The sequence below is a fragment of the Hypomesus transpacificus genome, chromosome 17 (genome assembly GCF_021917145.1).
Source record: "Hypomesus transpacificus isolate Combined female chromosome 17, fHypTra1, whole genome shotgun sequence".
NCBI lineage: Eukaryota > Metazoa > Chordata > Actinopteri > Osmeriformes > Osmeridae > Hypomesus > Hypomesus transpacificus.
This window is the reverse complement of record NC_061076.1, coordinates 4,026,180-4,041,384: the sequence shown is the minus strand read 5'-3', so window position 1 is coordinate 4,041,384 and position 15,205 is coordinate 4,026,180. Positions and strand designations below refer to the sequence as shown.

General features: G+C 46.4%; 3 protein-coding genes across 8 annotated transcripts in view; 1 reads left to right on the top strand and 2 right to left on the bottom strand.

The window, feature by feature from the left end:
- Window positions 1-583: 583 nt before the first annotated feature.
- rpl23 (ribosomal protein L23) lies at window positions 584-3,288 on the bottom strand. The gene is made up of 5 exons (XM_047038108.1): window positions 3,192-3,288; window positions 2,150-2,233; window positions 1,534-1,662; window positions 1,197-1,310; window positions 584-713 (listed from the first exon to the last, which is right to left on the bottom strand). The coding sequence occupies exons 1-5, from the start codon at window positions 3,202-3,204 to the stop codon at window positions 631-633; spliced, it is 423 nt and encodes a 140-aa protein (XP_046894064.1). The 5' UTR covers window positions 3,205-3,288; the 3' UTR covers window positions 584-630.
- An 860-nt stretch (window positions 3,289-4,148) lies between these two features.
- Window positions 4,149-9,788, top strand: LOC124478935 (transmembrane ascorbate-dependent reductase CYB561). Its single transcript, XM_047037348.1, has 6 exons — window positions 4,149-4,851; window positions 5,664-5,877; window positions 7,304-7,402; window positions 7,596-7,699; window positions 7,919-8,076; window positions 8,569-9,788. The coding sequence occupies exons 2-6, from the start codon at window positions 5,667-5,669 to the stop codon at window positions 8,759-8,761; spliced, it is 765 nt and encodes a 254-aa protein (XP_046893304.1). The 5' UTR covers window positions 4,149-4,851; window positions 5,664-5,666; the 3' UTR covers window positions 8,762-9,788.
- A 2,440-nt stretch (window positions 9,789-12,228) lies between these two features.
- Window positions 12,229-15,205, bottom strand: part of tanc2a (tetratricopeptide repeat, ankyrin repeat and coiled-coil containing 2a) — a 44,656-nt gene continuing 41,679 nt past the window's right edge. For all 6 annotated transcript variants that reach the window (XM_047037344.1, XM_047037345.1, XM_047037346.1 and 3 more), the window contains one exon: window positions 12,229-14,385. In XM_047037344.1, coding sequence (XP_046893300.1) covers window positions 12,384-14,385 — 2,002 coding nt within the window. In that variant the 3' untranslated portion in view covers window positions 12,229-12,383. The remainder of the gene's footprint in view (window positions 14,386-15,205) is intronic.

Genomic DNA, 15,205 nt, shown 5'->3' with positions numbered 1-15,205 from the left:
ACTCTTTAAAGATAATTACAGAGATTTGTGTGGCTCCTACTCTACCAAAGTCTGTGTCTAAGCAACCAGCCAGTCATCCATCCATATACAGGTGCCAGAGAGGGAAGGCTGATGCACCTCTCCCTTCCCCATAGTCTTGCCTTAGAACACAGCAGGAAATTCATTTGTCTGAACTTACTGTGGCCATGTTAAGTACGTTAGTTGTCTGCCTTTATAAATCCAATTGTCTGTCTAAGTGCCTCCAAACTGCCTGCCTGTCTTCAACCCTGCTTGTCTAGTTTCACAAGGACTGGGCCTGATGCTGAAGGAGGAAGAGGGGGAGAAGAGATTTACAGATGCATCACAGTGTGGTATGGGAGCTGCACACAGGGACCGCAAGGCCGTACGTAGTGTGGTCCGGTCTGCTGAGTTCATCATCAGCAGGAAGCTTCCAGCCCTGGGTGGGACACCTACCAACCACGTTGCCTCAGGAAAGCTGGCAGGATTCTAATCAATCATCTCAGTTGTGAAAGTCCAACGATGACCATAATGACTCCTCCAAGTGAAGCAAAGGCTCCGTGTAAGTAAATGACTACATGAGGCATTTTAAACTTTATAACAGTTTTTATTGAAAACAGCGCAGGGTCCAGGTCAGGCTATGCTGCCAGCGTTTGAGGCGATCCTCGGCCAGAGGTCGGCACACTCCTTGGCCACAGGGCCTGTGATTGCTGAGCCTGGAGGTGAAAAGAGCAGACACTTCAAATACAGGCAGTTCATCTTCCTTCCACCTCAAAGTCTACCCTACTCCCATCCAACTTGATTTGAATCAACAGGTCAACTCATCTTTAAAATCAACACCTGACTAGAGCATGGAAAGTAATTATTATAGACAATTCAGTCTGGCTTGTAGAACAAGAACATTGATTTTGTGTTAAAGGTTGTTTCATCACGGATTGAGATTAGTCGGTAACAGTTACACTGCCATCTCACCCACCAGTGATGCATTTTGTTTTTCCCTTCTACGACAACTCACCCAGCCACTGACCGGGCAACGCAAGTGCTTTTTTTGAAGGGGGGGAGGGGCATTTCATTTAACAATACATCAGAATTGCATGCAATTGACTAAGTTTATACCAAATTCACATAGGACCTGTTCTAAAATGTAGCAGTGGGCTTTAATACCTCTACCTTTGACTCAGATGGGTGCCAAAACTCACCTTTCATTTCTCCTTTAACGTTCACTATGACCCCCGCATTGTCTTCAAAGTAGAGAAACACACCATCTTTTCGCCGGTACGACTTTCGTTGCCGTATCACCACTGCAGGATGCACTGTAAGAAGAATGGGGGGTATTAGCCACATAGGGTACATGTTGGGTTGTTAAGACTGACTACAGTGCCATTAACACAATGACATTCGGAGTGACAAAGTAACGTTTTTTACAGCTTCTTTCGACAATTTAGTGAGAAAATTAGCCAACACCTCCCAGATCCCACTTCCATTGAACTGAAACGAAAGCTGGAATAAAGCTCAACTGAGCATGTGCAGACTCACCCTTCTTCCTGAGTTCGGGCTTGCCTTTCTTGACTGTGGCCATCACCATGTCACCCACACCAGCGGCGGGCAGACGGTTCAGACGACCCTTGATACCCTTTACAGATATGATGTACAGGTTCTTGGCACCTGAGGAGAGAAGGAGACTTACGGACATGTTCTCTACATGGCAGACACATTCCCCAGGTTTTCCTGATTTATATCTCAGACTTGAGTGAAACCTTTGGTAGCACCATTACAATAGATTAACAAAATGACACTTGTCTATGACCGCATGGAATTGTTTCATCACTGATTGAGATTGGTCGGTAACAGTAGCACTGCCATCTCACCCACCAGTGATGCATTTTGTTTTTCCCTTCTTCGACAACTCACCCAGCCACTGACCGGGCAACGCAAGTGCTTTTGGAAGGGGCCATTAAGACCCAAGCAGCACAGAACTTAGACTAAATAGCACCACTGTTACACAACATACATAATGACACTTTAAAACCATGCCATTTAGTACACCTGATATATTGGTAAGTGTAACCACATGTGAAATGATACTGTGGAACCTCAGGCATGGACCCTGTTCTCCCAGCTGTGCAGTCACTATCAGCATGAGTTTCCATACCTGTGTTGTCAGCGCAGTTGATGACCGCTCCCACTGGGAGACCCAGGGATATGCGGAACTTTGCTCCAGATGACCCACCACGTCCTGGCAAGGAAGCAAACAGTTAACTACAGACGATACTTCTAACATAGCTTCTGATCTTGAGGTCTTGAATAGTTTAATTTGTCCCATCATGGATTGAGATTGTTCAGTACAGATGAGAAACTGCCATCTCACCCACCAATGATGCATTCACTTTTTCCTCCTTCGACAACTCACCAAGCCACTGACTGGACAAGGCAAGTGCTTTTTGAAGGATAACTATAACAACTTTGACTGCGACTCAACTGACCCAGAGGATGTACACAAATTAAATCAACACAGCTCCAGTTTGCACATCGCGCGTTACATAGAATTGATCGGATTCACTAGTTCAACGACATATGACCAGGAGTTTGAGTAACCGTCGTGTACTTTACTCTAAGCTAACGTGCCTTGAGTATGTAGCTAGAGCGGCTAAATACGTTCCAGTTCCAAGTAAAGTAGCAAAAGAACCATTTAGGGGGCCACAACAACTAACATTTCAGAAATCCATTAATCGACTTGTTACGTTCATTATGGAAGTGACGAAGTGACAAACTGTCAGCTCTAGTTACACATGCCACTGCTGCACAAAAAGGTTGCGGGAGAAAAATGTGCCTCCAAGCAAGATCATGTATTTACCTTGGAACGGTAACTACAGTAACTAGCTTTCTTTATAATTTAAACAGTGGACCCATTCAAGTAAACCCCTTTAATTGGAACGACAGCAAAAGCATGCAAAAACAACATCTTACTTTTAAGTTACCTAGCAATAGGCTAAGCAGCGCTTAGCAAACATGGCTGACATCAAGCACCGTCTGTCTTTATCCCTCAAAATCATGTTTTATCTTTAACAACATCGCTCAAATAGGAACGAATACATTTTGTATAATGGTTCATCTCAAGGAAGCTAGTAATTTCACTGTACTACAGACTATTTAAGCAAAGGATGAAAGTGGATGTTTCGTAGCAGGATTCATACCTCTCTTAGACATTGCGGCAGAAGGGAAAGAGGAAGGCGGAAAAAGGAAACAAGAGATATAAACTAGTCGAAGTCATCATATCCGTTTGGGTGGTATAACTCTAGTTTTATACACCGCCACCTGTTGGCTATTTGAGGAAGTTTATTAACTCGATTTTTGGTTACATCACCTTAACGATACAGTAAAACTGAGTAAATATGATTTAAAATTGCAAAATTCCCATGAACTATCATATTCGGGTCTGTATTTTTCCATGCACTAGAACTATGTCAGACTATTGTCACCAATATATAGCCTATCACCAAAATACTGCTAATTTAAAATGTGAGAAATTGTGTGCTAAAGGGACACGTCCTCCTCATCCTTGGGCCTATAGGTCTGACAACCACAGTTGACACGTCTCTTTCAGGACTCTCCTGGAGAAGTTATACACCGACATCTTACATGGCTTGTCATTCTGCTCCTCGCATGAGACTAATAGTGAATTAGCTGGTGTCACTATCATTACAATATCTTCAAAAGTACCAACATGACCACCAGATTTATATAAACATGTTAACATCATAAAACCAAAATCCACCTACTGGCATTTTTGTGGTAGTTTCTACCTACCTCATCCAGTGTCTCTTTATTATCTCAATTATATGTATTTTACAACATTATTGATGACCATGGCCTCTGTTTAATAATTTGCACAAATAAACCTGCTATGCCACTCTGCATCTATTCTTGTATCAATTTAAACTACAACATTGTATTCCTGCAAACAATTAAAGATGCAGCTTGGAGCAAACGTATACTACATTGATTCAACCATTATATATTTTTTGCCTTCTTGAGGTAGCCTGTGACAACACAACAGCAAACTTATTCTTAAATGTGGTCTTTATTAGGATACTCGTTTTCCTTTTGGTCCCGTTATGTGATGCCATTAACAGTGCATTCAATTGGACTGCAATTACATAATTGCGTGTTTGTTTTTCAGAATGTAAGAACCTATTTCCACATTCAACATAAGCCTCTTATTTAGTTGTAGCTTTAGACCTAGCTGCATCAATTAGGGACACTAAATTGCATTTATCTAGCTGACCAGACCAGTTTAAATTTATGCACAATCTAATTTGACTAACTATATCCAATAAATCGCTTAAGATTCATTGACGGGTGTGGAGAGGTCTAATTTCTCCAACGCATGTCAATCCCCAGAGGCTTCGCATCTTCTGTTGCCAAGGTAACAGACCTTTGGACGTTTGAGGGGTTAGTCATCCTTCTCTTTAAAGGACAATTTGGGCTCCTCCCTCCTCTGTGGTTACTGATGGAGAGAGAGAAGGAAAGGAGTGGCAACAGGATGGCAATCTACTCATCTGTCCAATTTCAGCTGCGCCACGGTTGTTTTGCGTCACGACCGGACAAGTTATCTTAAATTTGACGCTTTCCCAGGCGGTCGCATCCTGCGGGGATCATCGAAGAGATCTTGCCACTTCTCGGCAGTTCAGTTTAGATTTTTTTTTCTTCAGTTTCCTCTGTAATAGGTTAGTCTAGCTTTCTTTCTTTATTCAGGAACTGATCCAAAACACACCCACACTTCAGTGACGGAACTAATAAGGATCTCGGCTCTTGCACTTGTCGGCAGAAAGCTATAAAGGACTTGCCTCTGAGGTAGGTGATAGTGGTGGATTCACCTCATATGAACCTGTATACATTCTACAAAATACAGATCCACACTGTGCGCAGCTTTACAGAGTGGCTGTGTAATTTTAGAGCTATAGACAATTTACCTTTTAAGAGAGAATGTTTAGCACTACACTGCATGCACTTTGTAAAGTACCTGAACCTACCTTGCAAATTGTACTAGTCATGTAAAGAGACAAGTTTCCGTGAGCAGATCTCATGCAGCCTAGTATCACATGAGGTAGCTTGAGGAAGCAAAAGATAAGAAGCCGGTTGACTTTATCCCTGTTTGTCATGCACGCACGCTGTCATGTGAATTGGAACATAACACTTTTTTAAACTTTGAAGAACGATGCAAGAACCCAGTACAGGCTGCAATAGTTTTATGTTGATTAATAGTGAGACGTATATTTATTGGAACATATATATAAAATTCATGGAATTATCCCTCAAATGCCGAAGATACTCTTGACAGACCATTTTGTAGTGATCGTCACCTGTTTGATCACCTCGTTGATTCCCACTTCTGAAATTTAGATTAACATTTTCAAGCATAGTGAATGATACGCATACGATTCTGTCACAGGATTATCTGAATCCTCAAGCAGTAATTAAATAGCATAATAAACTGCTTTTGTAATTACATCATCTTTGGCTCACATATTTCAACCACAATGCTCTCTGCTGCTGAGGTCATGCCCTCTCTTCTTCTAACACAACACATCCCTAATCCCCCCCCCCCCTCTCTCTCCTTCTTCCCAAGCCCCTCTCACTCTCTCTATGTCCTCTTTGCTTGTCAGACCATGGAGGAGAGTCCCCAGCATGCTGTGCGAGGTCTGGGGTCCCTGCCCTGGTATGTGGGGGGGTCCCAGGTGCTAGGCCTGGCCTGTGTGGTCATCACAGGGGTGTGGATGGGTCACTACCGGGGGGGCTATGCCTGGGATGGATCCTCCCGGGAGTTCAACGTTCATCCCCTCTGCATGGTGCTGGGCCTGGTCTTCCTCTATGGGGATGGTGAGTTTCAGCCACACAAACACATTAGTACGAGTATGCAGACACAGAGCACAGAGAGTATAGGTCTACGCACATAAAAAATACATTCTAATGTTTTTCTATTCTATCAGGATGATGAATTACTTGCACACTGTTTACAGTTCCCCAGCAACAAACATCAGCCTTTGAAGGAGGCTGTTCTGTCTGATAGTCACTGTGGCTGTTATAGTAGTTGTAGCCTGGAGGTTCTGTCTGAACTATTAGATTAGTAAGATGCTAGGCAAAAGCTACACAGAGGCCCAGTTACAGACCCAACTGCTGTTTCAGTAAAACAAATATGATGTTGTTTAAGCAGAGCACTGATGTCTCTAAGCTTTTATTTGTGCGTCTATGTTGGATTGTGTGTATGTGTTTTCTCTGTGGTCGTATGTGTGTATGTAAAAAAGGAAACTGTGTGTCTGTCAAGAACGTTTGGTTGAAAATTCCCACATTGTGAATTCTTCCCTGTGTTGACTGATCACTTAGAGACTTTGCTAAGGAATACTCTGTACGGTCACACCCAAAATAGAGCTCCATTTTGCCCAACAACTAAATAAGTCATTTACATTAATACCAATATATGTCGCTTTTCAAGTGTCGCTCTTGGCTGCCACATGGCTGCTAAACTTGTTATGAAGGTAATCATTTCAGCTGTAGCGATTCAATTCCAATCCCAGCTGCGGCAATTAGATTAGGACAATAAGTGTAAAGGTCAGTGAGCCATTAGTGTGTGTGTGTGTGGGAGGCAGAGCTGTCCACTCAGGGCTGGAGACAGCCTGGGGACAGAGCAGGTGTCTGGAGACAAACCCAGGTTGGACAGACTGCTTTAGCCTTGGGTGGTTCAGGGTTCTCTTGTTTACCCTTGTGACACTATTAAATAGTGTGTGTTTGTATATGTGTGTTTGTGTATGTATCTGGGCAGTGTTTGTCTTACGTCATCGTTCTTCAACAAACCATAAAGTCATCGTTCTTTGACAGACCATAACGTAATCAAAACTTTGACTTCCTGTAGTTTCTGCCAAGTTTGTTGTGCTCCTGGAAGCTGATGTTAGTGTGACCTTGGTGATTGCTCTCTTGACTGGAATCGTGCCGTAGACTGAGCTGGTCAAGTGTGTGTGTGTGTTTCAGACTGGGTCACAAGTATGTGTCTTAGACCGCTCTCTAATCTCCCCATAATTGTGAGTCTGAAGACTGTGAAATAGTGCTGTTGAAGCTCTTCAGAGAGTACCTGACCTGCATTTAGTTACTATGTAATCACATACCTCATAATTCTTGAGAAACACAGTTAAGATTTATATACATTTAAAGAAAAATAATTGCATTGTTATGAAATATTTTGTTTAGAATGAATTGACATGTATGACTGGTATGGTAAAGATCTGAAATTCGACAACATTTCTCTCTACAGCCATCCTAGTGTACAGGGTGTTCAGGAATGAGAACAAACGCAATGTCAAAATCCTCCATGCGGTCATCCACCTCCTTGCACTTGTCATCAGTATAGTGGGTAAGACCTGTGTGTGTGTGTTTTCCAAAACGTTAATGAATTGGGAACATTGTGAAAGGGCATAGATATGGATGGGCTTTTGTGAATGGGCCTCTTCAACCCATTCACTAAATTCACCCAATCACTAATCCCTATAGTTCTGACTTGATACCTCTCTTTTGCTCTTTTTTGCTCGCTCTCTCCCTCTCTCTAGGTATGGTTGCAGTGTTTGACTTTCACAGGACAGCCAAGATCCCAAACATGTACTCCCTCCACAGCTGGTGTGGCATGGCCACCTTCGTTTTCTTCTGTGTTCAGGTGGAAAGACACACACACACAAACACATACATATCACCTTCAATTTTCATTGTTCATGGGCCTGCATTAAATGGTTGGGATGGACTACAGACAAAGCAGTGTTCGTGAAAAAATGAATCAGCTAGCGTATATTAATTTAGATCCTTTTCCATCTTCCAAATCATTTTCTAAACCTCTTTCTTCAGTTATCCATTGTGTCTCTCCCCCCCCTCCCTCTAGTGGGTGATGGGCCTGGCGTTCTTCCTGCTCCCCGGGGCGTCGGCCCGGCTGAGGAGCTGGTACCTGCCTCTCCACGCCTTCTTTGGCCTGGTGCTGCTGATCATGGCTGTGGGCACCAGCCTGCTGGGCATCACAGAGAAACTGCTCTTCAGCATCCAGTGAGTTATACTTCAGACCGCTTACAGCGGAGGCAATGCAACCTGGCTGTAGCTGTCTAGATATTAGGATTGATTCTTTGCTTACACACCTGGGGCCTGTCCTTCAAAGCAAGTTAAGCATACCCAGGATGTTAACAACTGCAATCACGTATTAGCGTTGTCATAAGATATACCTTTATTCGTCCCACAATGGGGAAATTCGGGTCATGACGGTGGTTATAATCTCGTAAGGTCAACTCAGGTTTTCCAGTCTAGCAATGACCGTGATCCCATTAAAGGGGCAGTGTTTGCACCTTATGACAAATCCCAAGCATGGACAAGTCCACCAGAGCCGCAGTTTAAACATGACGATCAAGCTATAATAATCAACTCATTTTAACAGGTCTCAGGGTAAACAAAGGTAACGATGGATCTGAAGCGACAGATTGGTTGGCATTATCGCTGTGTGCTAGCTTGTTGACATAACTGCGTGTACCGGGTGTGTCCATCCAGGAACACCTACTCCAAGTTTGACTCTGAGGGAGTCCTGGCCAACGTGCTGGGACTACTGCTGGTGGGCTTCGGGGTGCTGGTGGGCTACGTGGTGACGCGGGAGGACTTCAGACGACCCCCCCATCCTGAAGAGGAGGCGTTGTCGGTGCACTTTAAGACCCTGACAGAGGGGGAAAGCCCAAACTCCCCTTAGCAGAGCTGCTCCCCCCCCGAAAATGGACGGCCGTTGTTTGTTTCCTGAAAACTTGATCCGAACCTTTGAAATGTTGTAGGTGGTCGACAACCCCTCTGGTTCAGTAGCTGCCCTCAATCCAATTTCCTGTACTAAATATAGACGGCTCACATATGCCCCCTAGTGTTCCCTAGATTGACACAACTGACAAACTGGCGTAACCATTTTAACAATCACACAAGTGCCATGAACCCAAATATCTTCAGAAGAAACAACCTATGAAATTAAATGGATTATCTGCTGTTTCTCTTTTACAGTACTTTTTAAATTACTTCTGAATGCTAAGTGTGCCTTTGTCTTAGTAAGGCAGTGCCAAATACAAGCCAAACTGGGTCCACCAGATATTTTCATGTTGCACTATTTCACAGGGTTAACATTGCTCCATTCACAGTTGAGAGATTAAGTGTGTTGGAGAGCTGTCAGTATCTTAGCTAGTGATAATCAGGTATAATTTACCAAGGTACTGTAAAAGGATCTGTCAGGGGAATGAGAAGTAGATGTTTCCACAGATAAGAAACAAACCTTCATTCTAGCTTTCACTTTATCAGCATCATGTTTGATGTTAGATTAAGAATCAAACTGATGTTTACTGCTGTTTCTGTAGCTGTATAAAGATGGATTAACATAGTACTGTAGTAGGAAGGGTGACCTTTTCGTCTGATATTTTGAAGTATTCTTCATTGAGCTGTTGTGCATTCCTGTGTGCTTGATGTTCCTTTGTAAAGATCGGCCTGTGTCATACATTACAGAAACACAGATTGAAAGAGATTGTGTAAAATATTATAAACCTTGTATGAAGATGTAGTTCTGTCGTCCATATTGTAATGAATTAAGAAGGTTTGATTCCTTTTTGCTGCTTGTTTATTTTTCTGCTCAGATGCCGTCTTGTCTGAACACACTGCCTGATGAACTGATGGAAATCCATTATCTTGCTTACCATCATATCACTATTAAAGTGGCATGCCTCAATTATTACACTGGCATTGGACTTGACTTGTCAATGTGTTAGTGTGAAACAAAGCCTTATATTGAAGTTGTATGCAAATAGAAACCAGAGGTACTAAATGATCCAGGGTTTTAGAACCATGATAGACATGTTATGACTGTATGAACGGAGAGCCAATGAGTCGTACAATGTTTTCATCTTTCTTTTCTTTGAAGTGGTAACCATTTTTAAATAAGTACATTATTTTCTCATACATACAGAGGATTGTACAGTTTACAATCGTTTAACTGGGTTTCAAAAAAGGAGAAAAAAGGAAAACGCATTCATGTTTTTATGACCTTCTGGTTTAAAACTTCACAACTCACATATACAGACAATGTACAGATAATTCTGCTCAGCAAGCCCCCGGAAACTCTACGGTAACCAAAGAAAACTGCAAAAGAGAATATTTGCCAGAAAACATATTTTCCATCAGTATCCCTTCCTCTGCTCCTCCGTTCAAATACTGATTACCCAGAATCAATATTTTTCACCTTCTGTACAAACACGTGTTACATTATTGTACTACATGTTCATAGGAGCATGAGAGACAGAACAACCATGCATTTGAAATCAACACGACATGTACAGTCATTTACAGTCAACTCTATAAAAAAAGGATTTTGAAAATAAACGCTATTTTGTGTCTCCTTCCCTCCTTATGTCCACTTGTCAGATAAGGGAACTGACTAGAAGCTCCTCCTACTCCAGGAATCAGGCTCAATCATTGGATAAGCCTCCGAGATTGGCAGAACGTGCGTCCAAGCAAGAGGCTCATTACATAAAGTATTTCAATGGCGAAATAACTGGAGGGTCTTGCCGGTATACGTAAGTCTCTTTCAACTTTCTTGTTTTCTTTGTTTATATGAACCAATGAGAGCCGAGAAAATAATTAAGGAATCCCCTCAAACCAATACAGGCTCTCACCCAAAAATATATCAACAATATAAATAAATAAGTATGCATTGGCTTGAAAACAAACGTCTGCACTGATTTTCAAAGGCGAAATATTACAACGAGAGAGAGAAAAAAGAAATAAGACCGAAAAATTGAAAATACAAACTGTAGGTGGAACATAGATGATACTGGTTTGTGTGAACAGACTGAGAAGAGTCTGTTCTTCATAGCTCATTAAGTGCCAGACTGGGGTAGGGGTGGACTGTCACCAGACAGTGTCCATATGCTTCATTGTAAGGTTGCACTGACCTGGATGAAGTCACACTTGTCTGTCTGTACTCTACACATGTGGAGTACAGACAGACACACCCCCCTGTATAACTGTCATTTACGTCAAAAAGAAACATTCGCATCACTTCCTCTGACAGCATCATCCTATTCAGATAGGCATGACAAAGGCACTGTGTAAAGGAAGTGTATCCCCAGACGAAACTTTAAATGATTAGGCATATCTCTCAATGGATGAATGCGCTGTTTTCTGACTCATAACTGGCTAGCGATAGTGATAGGTTCAAGTCCAGCTTTGGACCCCATTTCCCTCATGTAACAACACAGAGCTTAACTTTGCACTTCTCCTTCCTTCCACAGGTGGTCCCTTGTTGATAGATGTGTTTAAAGGTTTTCTATGGTGATAAAAATGTGTATGTGCTTGGCTGTCAGGGTCTGACCACAATTAAAGCAGGTCAGCGTTCCTGTTTGAAGCTTCAACAACTACAGCTTGGATGTGAAAACCGTTAAACCATAAAGAATAAAACAACAATTGGTGAACCTGAAATTGATTTGAAACGGGTGTTCCTCAAGGCTTTCATGTCACCTTGAAAGGAAACCTTAGAAAATGCTAAAGGAAAACGGAAAAATATACAGTCCAACAGAAATATTCTTTTTTGTTGTTGTTATTTTACAAACATAACTTAAATGATAAATATTCTTTTTTTTATTCCCTATGTACAAGTATGTTAAGGACAGTTGCAGACACAGATACAGCAGATGACAAAGTTCTCCTGGTTACAGTCTGTCGTTATTGTGCCATTTTAGAGTAGGAGGCCTTAAGAGTTGGACTTCCATGGATGAACCAGACAGGCTCTGGTCTGGCCTCAAACTACCCCAGGACAAGCAGTCCAAGGCTGGGGAAAGCAAAGTGTCCTGCCTGTTACTGGAGGCTCCCAGATTATAAACACAACATATTTTCAGATCGAAATGCTTTTCCCAAGGCCTTCCCTTTTTCATATTGACAAAACACCTAGGCAGAAATATTCTCAGTCTTTCTGAGTCATTGTGTTTATTTTACTTCTAAGAATGTTTTTGAAGTTCCATGTTTGAATCCCAGTGAAAAGCTGAGTAAGGTAGAAGGAGAGAGCGCTTCGGGGAGCAGAGGGTAGTAGTTATGAATGTACAGCAGTAGAATTGTCATTCCTGTCACAATATTGTCTCTCCGTGACTCAACAACGTCAGCAAGCCTCATCTTTCTTCAGTCTGTTGTGGTATGACTCATGAATGAAAGTCAGCAGGCATGGCTTTCCTCAAGTGACAGTCTTTCTCCCCCCTCCCCTCTTCTCCGCTCTCTCTCCCTCTCTCTTAATAGAGTCTGACACAGCATCTCCCGTCTCCTTAACCCTTACTGCGCCTCTCCCTCGTCCCCGTCTAGACGTTGGACTCTACAAAGGGTCTCTTTGGTTTGATGGGGGAGGCGGGGCCTTGCCTCTCCCTGGACATCTGTCTGTACTCGCTGTCCTGGTAGGCTTGGGCCACGGGCAGCGTCCGCGCCACCTTCACGTCCGGGTATGTCGGCGCCTGGCTCACTCTGCCCATGCCGTCGGACCGGCCCTCGCGGGCACCGTTGGAGGGCGGCGGTTGGTAGTAGTCGTCGTCGAGGAGGTGCCCGTTGTGGGCGTTGTTGGTGCGGTTGTAGTAGGCGATGTGGCTGAGGCCGGAGGGCTGGCTGTAGCCGTGCGTGGCGGCCATGTTGCTAGGCGACGTGGCGGGGCTGGTGACCACCGTGTCCAGCGACGACACGGCCCAGGAGCGGCCGGCGGCGGGGGGCTGCGGGATGTACTGGTGCGTCCGCGCCGTCTTGTCGATCACCCCCATGAAGGGCGTGTTCCTGGAGCGCTGCGCCTCGCCGGGGTACGTCCCCCCCACCACCCTCATGTCCATCGTCTCCGGGGGCGACGCGGGCGAGAGGTCGTCGCAGTAAACCCCGACCCCGCTCTCGTAGGCCAGCTGCAGTGGGATCTCCATTTGCTGGACCGAGGCCGAGGGCCGGAAGCCTGGGCCTAGATTAGCGGCCGAGCCCCCAACGAGGCTGCTGCTGGAGGGGGAGAAACGCAGGCCCACGCTCTGGGAGTGGATGAGAGGTCTGGGGGTAGACATGTGGGGCTTGGGCTCCGAGGTGTTGGAGCTGATGGGCCGGCGCAGGCCGTGGTGGTTCTCAGGGGAGCCCAGCGCCGCCTGCCTCTCCAGCTCCATCTCCAGCTCGTGGGGCGACACGGGGTAATAGGCTGCTGATTGACTGCGGCTGATCTGGGGGGTCTGGCCGTACCTCGGCCCCCCTCCTCCTCCTCCGGGCCGATAGGCTGAAGAGGGCCTCTGATGAAGGGGGAGGTCATCCTCCATGGGGCCCCCGACCTGCTGGTAGAGAGCCCCCGCACTCAGACTGGCCTGCACCTGAAGAGAAGGCCTTCCATGCAGGGCGCTGGGGTACCCCTCCCCCAGGTTAGGGTACACCCCCTCCCCCAGCTCGGCCAGGTCGGGGGGCAGGCGGGCCGACATGGAGTGAGCCATCTGGGAGTAGGCGGAGCTGCCCAGCACGGCGCTGGAGTGGGCGGACGCGCTGGGCTGGTTGGTGCGTATGATCTGGGCCTTGGCGGGCTGCAGCCACTGGCCCTGCTGGGGAGGGTGGGCCTGCTCCTGGAACGGGCCCTGGGAGGGCAGCTGGAAGGAGCGCTGGCTGGACATCTTGGACAGAGGGGACTTGGGCCGGCTCGGGTGCTGGTGCTCCGACTGGTAGCGGGCGGAGGCGGACTGGGGACGGTACATCCCCCCGGCGCTCTCCGAGGTGGGGCTGGCGCGGTACTGGGGCCCCCGGCGCAGCGGGGAGGGCGGGGGGCTGAAGTGGTAGGCGGAGGGCTGGTGAGCTGGGGAGGTGTGCGGGGGGCTGGGGCGGTAGTGGGAGCTCTGGTGAGTCGGGGAGAGAGACGGGGAGGAGGACTGGTACCCCTGGCGGGTGGGGGAGGACATGGCGGGGGGGCCGGGGCGGAACTCAAAGGCCTGGCCCAGGGAGGCCTGGCCTCCAGAGAGGTAGGGCGGCTCGCGGTGTCCCGGGGAGGGTGTCAGGCTGTGAGAGAGGGGCAGGACGGAGGGGGACGGGGGGGAGCGGGGCAGGGGGTCGGCGGGGGGCGGGGCCTCCATGTCTCTCTCCATGTAGTCGGCCTCCTCCTCGTACAGCTCCTGGCCCGCCTCCAGCTCCGACAGGCAGGGGCGGGGCTCCAGGGAAGGGGGCGGGGCGTCGTCGGGGGGCAGTTCGAGCTCCTCCTCCACCTGGCGACACTCCTCCTCCATCCTCTGCAGCAGCCGCTGGATCTCTCGGTTGTTGGGGCAGAGGCGGGCGGCTTCACTCAGGTCCTCCAGGGCTGCGTGGAACTGCCTGGGGGGGGCCGCAGGGGAGACAGAGGGAGGGGGTGAGGCAGAGATGACCCCGAGACGACAAGGAAACAAAAGGGGTTTCACAGAGTAGAGGAGCAGAGAGACAGAGGAGTTTAGAGAGAAAGGAGTAGATAAAGACTCAGTACAGAGGAAGCGTAGGAGAGAGACTGTTTGAGGACAGAATGTAAGAAGGAGGATTTCAGCGTGAGAAGAGGAGGGGTTCGAGAAAGAAGACAGCGTGCACATTTTTTGTTTTACTAACCTGGGAATAGGATTCGTATATTTGAGAGTCTAAATGATTGTGTCATAGAGAGGATGAAAGATGAGAGAAGGGAGTGAGTCGAGAGGCGTAGGCAAGGCAGCCGGTGAAAAGATGTGTTAGATATGTGACTGTGAAGTGAATGTGAAGAACAAGAGCTGAAAGTGCTTTGACACCGTCCTCAGAGCAGTCTGTTCAGACGCAACTCAGTGATGCAACGTGGCGCTATCCTTCCTCAACATCTATATACGTACATCCATACATGAGCAGCCACAGTCAGCAGCAGTGAATTCATGGCATAAATGGAGTCACCAGGTGTAAACAGATGGATGTGGTTGTGGTGGATGTGTGGTGATTAAGATGCCAACAGACCAGTGACAGAGCTAGTCTCAGAGCCTGGTGCTCTGGTGATCTCACATTGATCTCTCACAGTAACATCAAATCAACCCAGTGTAGGAATCCCCCTCAAAAAGGGCAGAGGTCGAATGACACCGGGAGAGGCCAATCAGATCCTTACGATTAGGCTCCTCCCCCTCCCCCCCGGTCTGCGCGCCAGGCCTAC